The 15,166-nt window shown below is 43.1% G+C and overlaps 1 protein-coding gene across 1 annotated transcript in view; it reads right to left on the bottom strand.

Annotated features, from left to right (window-relative positions):
• PTPRZ1 (protein tyrosine phosphatase receptor type Z1) overlaps positions 1 to 15,166 on the bottom strand; it is a 172,476-nt gene that overhangs the window by 63,765 nt on the left and 93,545 nt on the right. Inside the window, exons 4-8 of the mRNA XM_041727517.1 lie at positions 14,425 to 14,576; positions 11,086 to 11,181; positions 10,508 to 10,574; positions 3,419 to 3,576; positions 3,114 to 3,264 (exon numbers count right to left, since the gene is read on the bottom strand). Coding sequence (XP_041583451.1) covers positions 3,114 to 3,264; positions 3,419 to 3,576; positions 10,508 to 10,574; positions 11,086 to 11,181; positions 14,425 to 14,576 — 624 coding nt within the window. The remainder of the gene's footprint in view (positions 1 to 3,113; positions 3,265 to 3,418; positions 3,577 to 10,507; positions 10,575 to 11,085; positions 11,182 to 14,424; positions 14,577 to 15,166) is intronic.

Raw genomic sequence — 15,166 nt, 5'->3', positions numbered from 1 at the left:
AATATGCCCATGGCAAATAATAAATGCAAATACTCATGATGGGAAAACCAAGAATTCAATCGTTCTAGTTTTTGAAAAAAGCCAATGCCTTTTTATTTTTTCTTTTGGTAGGCTCCATGCCCAAGGGGGGTCTTGAACACAAGGTCCTGAAATTAAGAGTCTTATGTCCTAACGAGTGAGCCAGCTAGGCACCCTGCCAATGCTATTTTTTTTTTTTAAAGCGTCATGTCATTAAGGCCATCAGTTTTTGTTGTAAAACTTGGGAGGCTTTAGGATCAGATCTGTGTTCAGGTATAAAGATATAGTTCTGTGCAGGGCAAGCCACTTAACATCAGCTTCCCAAACTGTAAAACAAGAAAAATAAGGCCAACTCCACGATGGCGTTGGGAAGCTGCAATCAGATTCACACGGTTCCATGCCCAGTTAAACCACTGGTGGACACAATACATGGTGATTATTGCTGCCTTTGTTGTTATTACTTGGTTTCATCACTTATCTGTGAAAAGAACAATGTCCTACACAAAGTTTATACATAAAACAGTGCAAGAGGCACCCATCAAGCATAACTTTTTTTTTTTTTTAATGATTTTGTTTATTTTAGTGAGAGTGAGTGCATGAAGGAGCATGAGCAGGAGTGGAGCATAAGGGGAGGGAGAGTGAGAGGGAGAGAATCTTAATCAGACTCCACGTGAGGGCTGAGCCAGATGATAGGCTCCGTCTTACAAACCTGAGATCATGACCTGAGCAGAAACCAAGAGTTGGCCGCTCGATGGACTGAGACACCCAGGTGCCCTGCTAAATTTTTATTATATGAAAACGGATTCTTTCAGCGAATATTTGCTGAATGAGAGCCTTGTATTAGCCCAGCAATGGAGGTAAAGACTTAATTACTTCCTTCACGGAGCCCATGTCCAGTGGGGGAGGTGAGTAAGTAAACAGACAATTCTTATACTGTGGCAACTGCTACACACTTTGGGTGCACGGAAATGACACTACTCCACGTGAGCAACACTGATTTTATCCTCCATGGGCACGGCACCTTCACGCGTGCACAGTCCTATTCCCGGGCCACAGCCAGGCTTGGTGAGGATGGAGACAGACTCAGAGATGGCTCCCCAGTGGATACAAAGTCTGCTTGAGTGTTGAAGAACAAGGAGGAGGCAGGCAAGTGAAGACAGCAGAGAAGACAGCCACGGCAAGGAAATAGCATGTAAAATACAACCTGGGAGAATGTGATCTTCCATCTTCACGGGATATCAAAGAGTCCATTCAGTACAAGAGAAGGAAGCCAGTGGCGGAGAATAAATGCTAAGACGAGTAAGTGCTAAACAGGACCATGTAATGATGAATGGTTTGGGTTTTATTCTAAAAGCAATGGAAAGCCACTGAAGGGTTTTAATAAAATACAACTGACAAAAGTACACAGCAAATAAAAATCATATTTATTTAATATGTTATTTGATCTATTGTATTTTTTCAAAGGAGATGGTTAAATGTAGTTATTTTTTTTTTCCTAATCAATTCTCTATTATTTACCAGCAGAATGTTATAAGTATTTAGTACTGCTGGTAGAAATATAATGAAATTTCCTCACTTTGGGGCAATTCAATTAGAAATTTATTGTCATGTTACATGTAGCTAACTATTCATCTCTGTTGTCTTGTGCTCTATTTTACTATTGTTGTTAAAGGATAAATACTTCTCATAAACATTACATTAAAAAAATAAAAACGGGATCCCTGGGTGGCGCAGCGGTTTGGCGCCTGCCTTTGGCCCAGGGCGCAATCCTGGAGACCTGGGATCGAATCCCACATTGGGCTCCCGGTGCATGGAGCCTGCTTCTCCCTCTGCCTATGTCTCTGCCTCTCTCTTTCTCTCCCTGTGACTATCATAAATAAATAAAAATTTAAAAAAAATAAAAAAAATAAAAAAATAAAAACATGCTGTTTTAATGCTAATCCTCAAAAGCAGATGATTATTAGACTAATATTATAGACGGCCAAAAATTCATTGTACAGCTGAGATCAAAGAAGGCCATGTACTTGGAAATGTTTTAAGTCCCCAAAGCAAAGGCTATTTCACCTATTTGTTTCATCAACTGGTACATTATCAATGTCAATGGAAAAGGAAAAGTCAGTAGGTGTATCTGACTGTGTTCTCCGGACATCTTCAAAGGCTTATGACTGTGTGTCAACTTCAAAAGACACAGAGGACACTCTGGACGTCTGGAGACGTCTCCCCAGTGTTCTCTCCATTGCTTGGCCCTGACAAACATCTTTTCCCCCAAAGAAGGAAACTGGGGGAAAGACTCCCTTTTTATTCATTAAGAATACAGCCCATTTGCTTTTCATCCCCACTGCATGTTATATACTCTTCCGTCAGAGCTGCCAACACAAAGACTAGCACTTTACACCCCAAATCCAAAAACCAAGGCTCAGCTCAAATGTTGTTCTCTCACCGAGGCTCCTGACCACCCCAACCAGAAGTGACCTCCCCAAGCTCTGTGGACCTAAGCCGCATATGCATTCATTTCCTGAAGTTCTTAGCACAAACACTAATGTGCATTTGGAAGTTTGTGCATGTAGTTTTGCCATCTATTACTATGTGTTTAATAATCACTTTCCTTACTGAATCTCAGTATTTCCCATCTGCAAAACGGGATTATTCTGGTGGGGAAGAACAGCTTTATTTATTTATTTAGTTTAAAGATTTTATTGATTTATTTTGAGAAAGAGAGAAAGAATGTGAAAGTATGCAAGCAGAAGGAGAGACAGAAGCGGAGGGAGGGAGAGAATCTCAAGCAGACTCCATGCTGAATGTGGAGACCAACATAGGGCTCAATCTCATGACCCTGAGGTCATGACCTGAGCTAAATTCAAGAGTGGGATGCCTAACTGACTGAGCCACCCAGGAGCACCAAGGAGAGCTCTTTTTACATGTTATTTTATAAATGTGGTGAGATTCAGAGAAGTCAAATAGCTTACCTAAAGCTATAAAGCTAATAATCAAATATTTCTAAAATCTAAGTCTTGTATATTTCCCATTATTCCACAATTATCTGCTATAACACTGAATCTATAAAAGTAGTAGAAGAATTATATTTCAATACATACCTGCTTCATGAATCTCTTCCTTTCCAGTATATGAGGAAAACACCTGTCTAGAGAATTTGTACTGTTGTTCTCGGAAATTATTTTGTAAATAGTCCATCAGCATGACATAACCAGACTGCTGCATTGTAAGAACTTCACAAAACACAGCCAACTGGAAAAAAAACATCATTTAACTTATAACTTAACATATCTGCTTCAAAGGCATCTGCAAATGCTTTAAAATAGATATTCAGTAGTAAATCTTAGAAAGTAATTATTTTTAAGTTACTTCAAATTTCTGCATTTGTTTGAATTTCCAAGATTACCTGGCTTTCAGAGATGCTAACTGTATCTTTAAAAATAATCCAGTCCACAGTGTCTGTGCAGGGAGGAGATGTCAATGAGCCGTTGTAAGTGTAATACTTGTCAGTCGAGTTTGGCAGAAGGTTCAGCAATATGAAGGGATCTAAGGCAGCCTGTTTCCCTACAAAGTAACAACATGCATCTCGGTTGGAATCTCAACACCTGAACTTGAGTGGCTCAAGGCTTCTATGAAACAGAGGCATATGGTTTGTTATAAATGTAATAAGAAATGAAACTAAGAATATTTGAGATACATTTCAAAACTGGTGACAAAACCAACATATTTTGAATTTCTTTACAAATATCGCTACATAGGGTTAAATATTTCAACTTTCAGAGACTGATTTCTCAACTGGAGAGATTATTTCACATATAAAATATATTCAGAAATCATGTAATCATCTTAGTAGATACAGTAAAATCATTTGAGAAGACTTAATACCAGTTTGTGGAAAACATCAAAAGCAAAACCATATTCTGGTAAAGATTATTTTCAAAAGCCTGTAGTAAACACTGTATTTAAGAATGACTTACTGGGCAAGTTTTCCTCCTAGAGATAAAGAATGAGAGAAAAAACTCCTGCTATCACCATTTCTAATTAACCCTGAACTGGAGGACTGGGCAAGTGCAATAAGGTAAGAAAAAGAAAAAAGTCATAAAGATTGGATATTTTCCAAATACATGATTGTGCATGGAAAACACTGAAAAGGATTTATAGACTTAGAATTAAAAAATATATTTTGTAACGTCACTGTACATAGGACCAATATACCAAAATTAATTTTATTTCTATGTACTGGTATCAAACAATAGAAAATGAAACTTAAAGCAACATAACAAATATCAAATACAAGTAAACCTAACAAATGATGAGTATGACATCTACAATGACAATCACAGAACTTTCTTGAGAGAATTAGATAAAACCTTAAAATGATGGGAAATACCAAGTTCATGAGTCAGAAGATTTAGTATTGTGAAGGTGCTGATTGTCCCCAAATTGATTTATGGAGTCAACAAATCCCAGAAGCTTCTGTACATGAGTGTATGTGCGTGTATTTACTGACACGCTGATTTTAAAACTTAAATGGAAAACAAAAGTTAAGACAATCTTGAACAATAACAAAGTCACTGGAGAACTTTCACTACCAGGTAAGAAGATCTATTTTATTAAACTATAGAAATCATGACAGTGACATATTCATGCAAAGATAGACAAAGAGAATAATGAAAGAGAATAGAGAACCCAGACCCATAGATATAGAGTCACTTGGTTTAAGACAGGAAAAATTACCATGTAGTGGGAACAGACAGCCTTTTCAGTAAACAGCGCTGTATCAATCGGCTGTCCTCATGGAAAAGCTGAATCATGATTCCCTACCTCACACCGTAAGCACCATGAGTTCTAAGTAGATTAGAGATCTAAATGTGAACAGAATCAAAGGCTTTTTAGAGGAAAATAGAAAATTATTTTTATGACTTTAAGGTAGGCTGAGATTTCTGAAATGGCACACAAGAAGCTTTCACCATAAAGGGAGAAATGATGACGTCTAGTACATGATAATTAAGATCTATTTATCAAAAGCCACTACTAAGGAAATACATGGTAAGACAGGATGGAAAGCATAGTCTGGATACAATATACAGGATAATAAATATGGATTTTATTTCTATATATAACAATAATGATTTTATATCTTGTGCCCAGAATAAAGAATTCCTTTTTTTAAAAAAAGGATTTTATTTATTTATTCATGAGAGACACAGAGAGAGGCAGAGACAACAGGCAGAAGGAGAAGCAGGCTCCCCGCAGGGAGCCCGATGTGGGACTCGATCCCAGGACCCTGGGGTCCTACCCTGAGCTGAAGGCAGATGCTCAACCGCTGAGCCCCTCAGGCTCAGAATAGAGAATTCCTATTAAAAAATTGGTAGAGCTTTCCATCTGGCCTTACACCTCTGAATCACTCCAACTGTATCTTTTTCTTAGGATCCTCCCATTTTTGCTTTTGGATCTTCCCAGCAGCACTTATCAGTAGCACCGGCTTGGCTACTCAGCTTTCCGCTTACCAGCCCTCACTCAGACAGCAATGTGCCAGCCAGAGGACATGTGTCCCCGTCCCCTCCCCATCCCATGTCCGCCTTCCATCTCCTCCATCCCGTCCCTTGTCCTCCTCCCCTCTCCATCCCGTGGCCCCCACCCCTTTCCATCCCATGTCCTCTTCCCCTCCCCATGTCTCCCTCCCCTCCCTATCTCGTGTCCCCCTCCCCTCTCCATCCCATGCCCCCTCCCCTCCCTGTCCCATGTCCCCCTCCCCTCCCCATCCCTTGTCCTCCTCCCCTCAGAGCACGCCCCACAAGGTGCGGGGGACTGCCCGCCCCAAGCTGGGGGCTGGTGCACTTAGGGCCTCGCCCGGGAGCCCGACACTACTGTGGTCATCACAGCATCTCACGAGTTGATAAGAGCATCATCCGCGTGGCGCTGTGGAAACTGAGCAGGTGGTGGGAGCTGGGGGCGTGCGGGGCGCACAGGCGCGGCGACCGCAGGAGCTGCGGTGGGAGGACCCCCGGGCCTCAGCTCCCCGCGCCCCGGCTGCTGCAGGAGAAGCACCCCCGCTGCTTGAGCTTCCGGAGGCTACCAGGAGGCCCCGGGGCTGCACAGGAACCCAGGACGCCTCTACCTGCCGGCTCCAGTGTCAGCCGGCTTTCCGATCAGCTGCGGAGCTTTAAATAAAAACACCAGTGTTGGCGATCCCTGGGTGGCTCAGTGGTTTAGTGCCTGCCTTTGGCCCAGCGCCCGATCCTGGAGTCCCGGGATCGAGTCCCGCGTCAGGCTCCTGGCATGGAGCCTGCTTCTCCCTCTGCCTGTGTCTCTGCCCCTCTCTCTCTATGTCTATCAGAAATAATAAATAAAAAAATATTTTAAAAAAAACCAAAAAACCCACCAGTGTTCCAGACCCCACCCGGACCGATTTAATTTAAATCTCTAGGAGTAGGGCCTGCGCATCTCCATTTGCAGGAAAGCATCCCCTGGTGAGTTAAGCATGCAGCCGGCACTGAAAACCCAGAGTAGGGGCACCTGGTGGCCCAGGGCACAACCCCAGGGTCCCTGGGATCAAGCCCTAGGTCGGGTTCCCCACACGGAGCCTGCTCCTCCCTCTGCCTGGGCCTCTGCCTCTCTTTCTGTGTCTCTCTGAATAAATAAATTAAATCTTAAAAAAAGAAAAATAAAACCCAAAGTATGGTGAGGCTTTTGCAAGATGTTAGGTCTTTTTGAACCCTCTTTCTACCTGATAAAGTAAAATGGCCTAGATTATTTTCATAGTCTATTCCAACTCTAAACTCCATGAAAACTGGGCATATCCAGAAAGCCTCAAAGAAAAAGAAATCCATTTAGAAGTTAAATTACTGAATGCTAATTTTTCTACAATCCAGGAAGTTTTGAAGGAAGGAGGGAATGCTGGTAATAATTAAAATTATAGATAACTGCTTCCAGTCTGAAATTAAGACTGAAACTTAGAAATGAAAATCTGCTTGGCTGAATCGATAATGTTGTGTATATACAACCTAAATCTAATTTTAAACCGTTGGAAAATTCAAGTTGTGCTTGGTTTAGCAGATTCATTAGTAACTTCTAAAAGTATGTCTCCCTCTCTTTTCGTATCAACATGAGATTATCAGAATTCAGACTTGGATTCACGTTATCTGAAACTGAGAAAAATATCTTTAATATGTGAATGTTTCCCACTTTCAGATTTATGCTTTTAATATCCAAGAAATGTTATGATTGAATAGCCTCCTTCTTAATCATCAATGGGCTACAACTGTTTCTTTTTTCTGCTGAAGACGAAATTTATCTTACAAATGTTCTGTGGAAATGCGGATGTGGAGAATACTAATTAAGTCAGGAGCCAAACACTGACTCACTGCTAAATTAGGCGGGAAATGAAATGACACCGTGAGAGTTTTGAGGCCAGAAAGGGAAGAAAGGAGGTGAGATCTGAATAGGGACGGTGAAACAGAGAATTTTCTTGAAATACTGTTTTGTACCTTGTTTTTAAAATGTTATTTACATATACATCCTAGATTTCTGTCTTGGATATCACAGGACTTTGCAGTTACAGTAGAGCTTTTCAATTAGGCCATGGTCTTTCAAGAAAATTGGAATAAGGTAATTTTTTGAATATACGTCTAGCAAAGACATTTGCTTCCTCTGAATCACCTCACTACTGTTAACACAGGTGAGAATCACACCCGAGTCAATGCGGCTGTACTGGCAACCAGTCACTATTCATTTGAACACACATTGGTGACTAACCCATCAACCAGATGCTCCCCTTTTATAGGAGGTTGCTAGCAAGGGGGAAAATGAATAGGAGGGAGATAAGGAGACAAAGACCGTGACAGGGTCACGCATAGGGAAGAGCCCCTAAATACCTGACCGACTCTTGCTACTTAGGGCGGTAAGATTAAGAAGGGGCCATGTCAACACAGTCTGCAAGGACTTTTCAGTATACAGATTCCTGGGCTGAATTTGTGATTAAGAAAGCATCAGAAACCATCCTTATGCCAACTCCCAGTTGAGAATCATGGATGATGTTTCCTGGAGTGTGTCTCTTCCTCTGCAACTTGGAAGAGTCCAACCAACCAACAGTTCTTGTGTTTTCGTGGACTCTGCTCGGGGAATACCAACATGGTAGCCTGTGTCGATGCCGCCTCACCCGCTCTCTCGCCCAACACGGAGCAGGTATGGTGGAAGGAAGGGAAAGAAGGAGAGGTCGGAGTGGGGAATAGACAGGACATGGGTCTGTCTTTTGGAGGAATATAGGAAATGAGGAATCGGCCCACGTTGGAATAAGAGATTTCATAGTCTCGATGATCGCGGAAAGTGTTGCTTGTTGAACAACTGACATTCTGCGGAGAATACGGAGCAGGACTGGGGAGCGAGGCTGCAGCTCCACGTCACCACCTCCCGGCTGCCACGGCCAAGGGCCAATATTGGGAAGCCTTCAGTTTATGGGGCACGAAGGGATTTTCTAGACTTTGAGATAGATTTAGTCTAAGAACTCTCAAAATAGAGACATTTACCTTTCAGAGGATTTCACTTATTTAGTTTGCACAGATCATATCTAATAACCATTCAGGTCAAATTGACGCATATAACTAATACGAATCCCCACAGCGTAGAGGGAGCAAACTCTGTGGACGGACCAGGATCTGCACCCTGGCTCTACTACCACTTCTTAACCATATAAGCTCACGTGTCCTTGCTGACTATATTGAAATATTAAGTATCTAGTGGGGCAGGTGATGCACCTACAGGATTATTATTCTCTTTTCTGGTAAAGGAGGAGGAAAGAAGCCGGTGCACAGGTAGCAGGGCAGAGACTCAGAGAGCAGAGGACCCGGGGGCAGATTGGGAAGTGGCCCCAGGCAGTCCGAGAGACACGAAGTTCTGTTTCCAAACTAAGAGCCAGGAGACAGGCCGAATGGCGCTGCTGGGAATCCAGAATCTCAGCGAGGTTATTAGGCGGCAGCTGAGGCTCCGATGAAGCGCTTCCCTCAATGCCTTGCGCACAGTTAACATTCAAAAGGAAACCTTAGCCAAAGAATATGAGCAAATTGGTTCTTAAACTCCTGTGAGCCTCATAGGACGCTCCTAGGGAGACCCAGAAACAAAGATGAAGCCTCGGGAACAAGCGGCCCAAGTGCCGCAGCGGCACAAGTCAGGACTAACCCCCTCTTGTTGGGCCCTGGGGCTGCCGCAAGGCCTGGGGACATTCAGAGTTCATGTTCCGCACGAGTTTCAGTGTAGGGATTCAAACAAGCTGCCTTCTTTCAGTCTTGATAGAATCCACTTTCCAACTAAGTGAGGGAAAAATTAAGTGTGGCTTATGGCATTCAGTGCCCAATTCCGCAATCCAGTGGATGGAGGGAGGTAACAACTTCATCTTGCATTTGATTGCACCTTTCAAAAAAAACCCAATGAAAGCAGCTCTGCGTGAGCTCACCAATTCCTGACTTCTGCAAAGTTATGTCAATCAAGATCATCACATGTGGGCGACAGAGAGGAATCAATGCTAGGCCTGGCTTTTGCTTTCAAAAAGGATCTATATGAATTTGGTTCCTGCTTTCAAAATTTTGCAGCTTCCTGGAGAGGAATGATTCTTATTTTAGCAGTAACTCAGAGCAGCAGCTTTAATACCGTGTGTGTGGATGCTTACTAAAAATAAAATAACAATAATAACAGGTTGGCTGTCTGTTGCCCATGTTGTCACAAGCATTCACCGTGACAAATGCCAAGATCCACGGTGGAACAATATCAAAGCATATGGCATCTTCTTCTATGTAAGTGTTTGCCTTCTTCCAAAAACCCTGTCATACTGGAAAAGCAAAGGACCTATCAAGGAAACCACCAGGAAATAAATTTTAACTTGAGTAATAATTCTCTTTTCAGTTTAAAGCATAATGTTTATGAAATTAACTGGTCTCAGATTATAGAGTCTTTAACAAATGTACAATGCAGTCGAATGGATGAATACATTTCATTTTTAAAAGATTTATTCATTTATTTGAGAGAGGGAGAGAGCATGCTCCGGCGCATGTACGGCACAGGGGGAGGACGGAGGGAGACACAGAACCCCAAGTGGACTTCTCACTGAGCATGGAGCCCAACTCGGGGCTCAATCCCAAGACCTGAGATCATGACCTGAGCCTCAATCAAGAGTGGGATGCTTAACCAACAGAGCCACCAGGCGCCCCCAGAGTAGATAACTACATTTTAAATGCGTGATGTCATTATCTTCAAGAATAAAATCAGAAAACTTCAATTTCCTGCTTAACATGAACATTTTATGATTTTTATAAGACAAAAATTTCAGTTAAATATTCTTTAGTGAGACATGTATAAATCGTCAAGTGTGAGAACTGAAAGATTGCTCCTCTTTGAAAAGGTCTTTCCTTCTCCTCTTGGAACTTACATTTGTAATATCATAAACATTCACATGCATCCAAAGGAGAAATCTGGAAGAAAGAGATTTCTCCAAAGAGCTTACCGAAACGGCTGACACTCTCGACTCCGTCAATAATTGCTTTGTAATCCAGATTTTCTTCCATGCCAACCTATTAAAGAAGAATGACATTCTAAGAATGGGATAAAATATTTGATTAACTCTTCAATGACTCTTATTTGATGACTCTTCAATGGAAAGATGAATGCATTGCATTTTCAGTGCCCAAAAGCAAAGTCCTCCAAACGCATACTTGTTTTTTAAACAGGGAGATAAAAACAAGTAACGCGCACAGAAATCGGCTACCTTTTCCATTCTGCACTGAGAAAAGTACACCGTAAAACTGCGGCTTCACAGCCCCTGCTCCACGTGCTTAGGATGCTGTGCGTGTCCCCAGGGGCCAGTCCGGGCCGCACAACAGCTGCTCGCGGGAAACCACGTACCCCATCAGTGAAAGCAAGAGCCCCCTCTGCCACACAGCAGCAAGGGGGCTGTTCTGTTTGAAGACCGTCACCAGTTATTCCCACTTGCAAGCTCTTCCATCAAAGAGCGTGCCTCAAAACGTCGTATCAGGTGATCGCGGGAGGAATTAGGTTAGCGTTCAATCTACGCATCATGATTACCTCGAACAGAACGGATAAAGCTCTTAACTTCCCTTTTGCTTTTACTGCTTCCTCAAAACTTGAAAACCGGTCCGCGTCAAAGCAGTAGATCTGCATCTGCGGATGCAACAGTGACAGCTTTATTATACACGAGGACATCCAAAGGGCACCGCAGGAGCGATAAAGTAATTCACCAATTCAATAAATACTATTAGAAAGGCTCTTTAAAGCTGCATGATTCTATATTCTGTACATTTTCAGAATCTTTTATCCATTACACGTGTAGACGCCTGCATTCACTATCACTTACCACCCTGCAGGGAGGAAGGAAATGCAACGTGAGACACACGGAGGACAGAAACGGCCGCAATGGGGCTAACAGGGAATACTGAGGCAATAACAGCCTAGAAAAGCCGTCTCATAAGGTAAACTATCAAATAGCACTGTGACTATTTTGTTGGAATTCTTTCAAGTGTGGTTTCATCTTTGGCTGGACGTGCCTTTCCTAATGGTCTGGGTTACCTTTTGGACATTACCATACCACCTTTCAGTTCTTTTGAGACTTCTGTATTTATTTGAGAGCGAGCGAGAGAGGGCGCTTGTGGGGAGGAGGGACAGAGGGGGGCGGGGACGGAGAACCTCAAGCAGACTCTGCACTGAGCTCAGAGCCCAGCCCAGGGCCTGATCTCCCAACCTTGAGATCATGACCTGAGCCGAAGGCAAGAGCCGGGCGCTCGGTGGACTGTGCCGCCCGGTGCCCCCGCGTTCTGCTAATGGTGAAATGCTCAAGGACTCTCCGCATCTACCGACAAAATACCAAAAAGAATTTCAAGGTCCTATTCTGAGTGTCCTGTCCTGCTACCAGGCTGTGTCCCTTGTGAGGTTCTCCTTCAGCCTTTCCTCTTGCTGCTCACCGTGCGCCCCACGTCCCGAGCATGGAAATCGGGCCCCTCGGCCCGTTGGAAAGCCTCTGCCAAGGCCCATGCTGGGTTGGAGCTGCGACTGGAGAGACAGCAGGTGTGAGGGCCAGGACGACCGTGGCTCCTGCCCCAGGTGATGGCAAAGACTGCTGGGAGAGGGGCTGTAAACCAACCTGGCGGGGGGGCAGCTGCAACACTGGTGGAGGAGGTGAAGGCGGGTGTGGGCAGGGGGTGGGCAGGGGGCAAGAGGGGAGGACCGAGGGCACCGGGAGGTAGCTGGCTGTGACTGCAGCTGAGCGCACAGCAGAGAAGACACGATGGTGGGGGACAGGCAGGGGCCACGCCACGGGGCTCTGGGGAGCGTAGGGTCCCTCCAGCCACCTGGGCCGGGGGCGGGGGCCAGTTCCGAGGCAAGAGACAAAGGTGGGCCGCAGTCCCTCCGCCCTCCCATCTCACCTAGGGCCAACCTGAGAGGACAGGGTGCAGGAGCCAACCCCCACCAAGTCAAGGATACCCTGAGCTCCCTGCGTGCACCTTGCTGGACAGAGTCCAAGGAAGAGAGACAACAAACACACAGTCCCTGAGAGAGAACCCGAGGGGCTTTCTAATAAGAAGATGTCTGAGGTGTAGTGCACAGATGCTGCACCATTGGTTCTGCTGGTGCAGGGGTTGTGTGGTGAGGGGTTTTCTTCATTCTCCTCTTTGCTCTAAATGAGTAGTATTGTGACAGGGTGAATCTCCCCGACGGGAGAACGTTCTATGTGTAAGGCATTGACTCTTATTTCCTTCGACAAACCAAATTTGATGAATGTGCTTTTCCTTAAGGATAATTAATATCCTTAACAGTTATCCACTGGAAAAAAAAATGGATCAGCTGTAAATCAGAATGTGCTTATCCACATTAAAAGTTTTTTAGTCCTTTAACAGATAATTCACTCATCTTATTTTTATTCTCGATAATAACTATTTTGACAATGAAAGGAACACAGTTTCATTACAACTAACTTTAAAAATATGGGAATTTTGAAGGAGAAAAGAAAAGGCACCTATCAGGCCATCACCCAGGGAAAATCACTGTTCATGTCTTCTTGGCTTCCCTCAATTATTTTTACAACAGTAATAATTCTCTCTCTCATTTAATGTTCATAATAACTTCATAAGGCAGGTGCTACTCCTCTTATGTCACTTTCACAAGGGAGACATGGAAGCTCAGGTAAATTAAATATTTGAATAATGTCACGTCCATGATTCCTAAATGGTGAAGTCAGTAGTCAACCCTAGTCCATCTGACTCAGACTCGGGGCCCTCAGTCACTGTTTAATGAGTTTCCATGTTTTACAAAATCAGATTAATGATACTGCAATATTATTTTATATTCTGCTTTTTTAAAGCAGTAATATCTTAAAAAAGAAAAAACCCATTAATATCTCATGATGAACCTTTTCTGTGTAAATAAGTCATTGAAACACATGATTTTTACAAGATCTGTAATATTCCATCATAATATATTTTTTAAATACATTTTTATTCGGTAATTTCTAATTTCTACACTGAATGTGGGGCTCAAACTTCCAACCCGGAGATCAAGGGTCACATGTGTCACAGACTGAGCCAGCCACAAGCCCCTCCATCATGATGTATGCAACCATTTCTTTTTCTTTCAATTTTTTATTATTAAATATCTTTGCACATACATTTTTGAGCCTGTCTTTATTTTTTAGACTAAATTGTTACGAGTAGAAATGGTGGGTATTGGGAATAAAATGTGTAAAGTTCTGGATAAAAACAAGGAAAATACCAATTTATACTCTTTCCAGATGTATCAAAGCGTTTGTTGTATTCTCATTATTTATTATATTTTTTTTACCAAATTCAAAACTGAAAAATGTTCTCATTTTATTTTGCATTTCTCTGATACTCCAGTAAATTGATAAAATTTTCTTTTTTTTTCTCCTCCTGAGCTGTAAAAGGAATTTCATTTCTTTTACTCAACATCTGCTCAGACGTCAGACGTCTATAGTGTGGTCCCCTGGGTTGCCAAGAAGCGGAAAATCAAGTACGGGTCTTAATGAGCTTAGTCCAGTGAGGAAGGCAGATATCAACCAAGAAACCAGACAGATATAACTATAAATTATAAAATTTGATCATAAATTTTTTTTAAATTTATGATAGTCACAGAGAGAGAGAGAGAGAGAGAGAGAGAGAGAGAGAGAGAGGGGCAGAGACACAGGCAGAGGGAGAAGCAGGCTCCATGCACCGGGAGCCCAACATGGGATTCGATTCCGGGTCTCCAGGATCGCGCCCTGGGCCAAAGGCAGGCACCAAACCGCTGTGCCACCCAGGGATCCCAATTTGATCATAAATTAATCAAGTCATACACTACATAAAAATCTCAATGGTTTAAAAAACGAAACAGAGTAACCCGTGGAACCAGACTTACTTCAAGTGGAAATTTTTGTCCTTCTAAACTATGTTCCGATCCTTCAGAAGACATATTGCATTTTCCCCAGTGGAAACTTATCTTGCTTGCTTTGAACACCATTTCTGAAACTCCTCCACTGAGACGGTAGTCATTAGTGAGATTAATCTCCACTTTGGAAAAAAAAAAAAAACACAGAATTGCATCTCTTTCTGAACATCAAAATTACAAATTTCAACTAACTTTTCCTCAGTCAGAGGTACATTAAAAAAATTATTTGCTAAATGAAAAACAATGAAGTTGCCATTTGGAAGCTAAGCTTGTAAATCTGCAAAGATACACTGGATGTATCTCATTGAACTAAGAGAAAGACCTTCACTGCCGTGTAGGACTCGAACCGCAGCAGGCAGCCGGTCCCTCTGCCCTGTTCTGCCTGGTGTCCCGAAATCACCTGCCCCACAGCTCTGCTTTCCTAAGGCATTTGATGGTGCTGAGGGGACAGCGCAGAGAGAGAAGGAACAGAAAAGTGGAGAAGAAATGTCTTCCCTTGGGGGTGCCCCCCCCTCACTTTCAACCCTCCCCACTTCTTATCAGCAGGTGTCATGTCCCATGTCCTGGTCCCTGCAAGCAGGCATCATCCCCCCTTCAGGAGGCTCCCGCACTTCTGTCTGGTGGGAAATCCCTTCCCACTGGAGGGGTCTTAGCCATGTGATGTTTGCACCCCAAGGGGCAACCCAGAATCTTAAGTGCTCTTGTTTGAGCT

The sequence above is a fragment of the Vulpes lagopus genome, chromosome 13, assembly GCF_018345385.1.
Source record: "Vulpes lagopus strain Blue_001 chromosome 13, ASM1834538v1, whole genome shotgun sequence".
NCBI lineage: Eukaryota > Metazoa > Chordata > Mammalia > Carnivora > Canidae > Vulpes > Vulpes lagopus.
The sequence above is the reverse complement of the archived record's forward strand: the minus strand, read 5'-3'. Positions and strand labels throughout refer to the sequence as shown.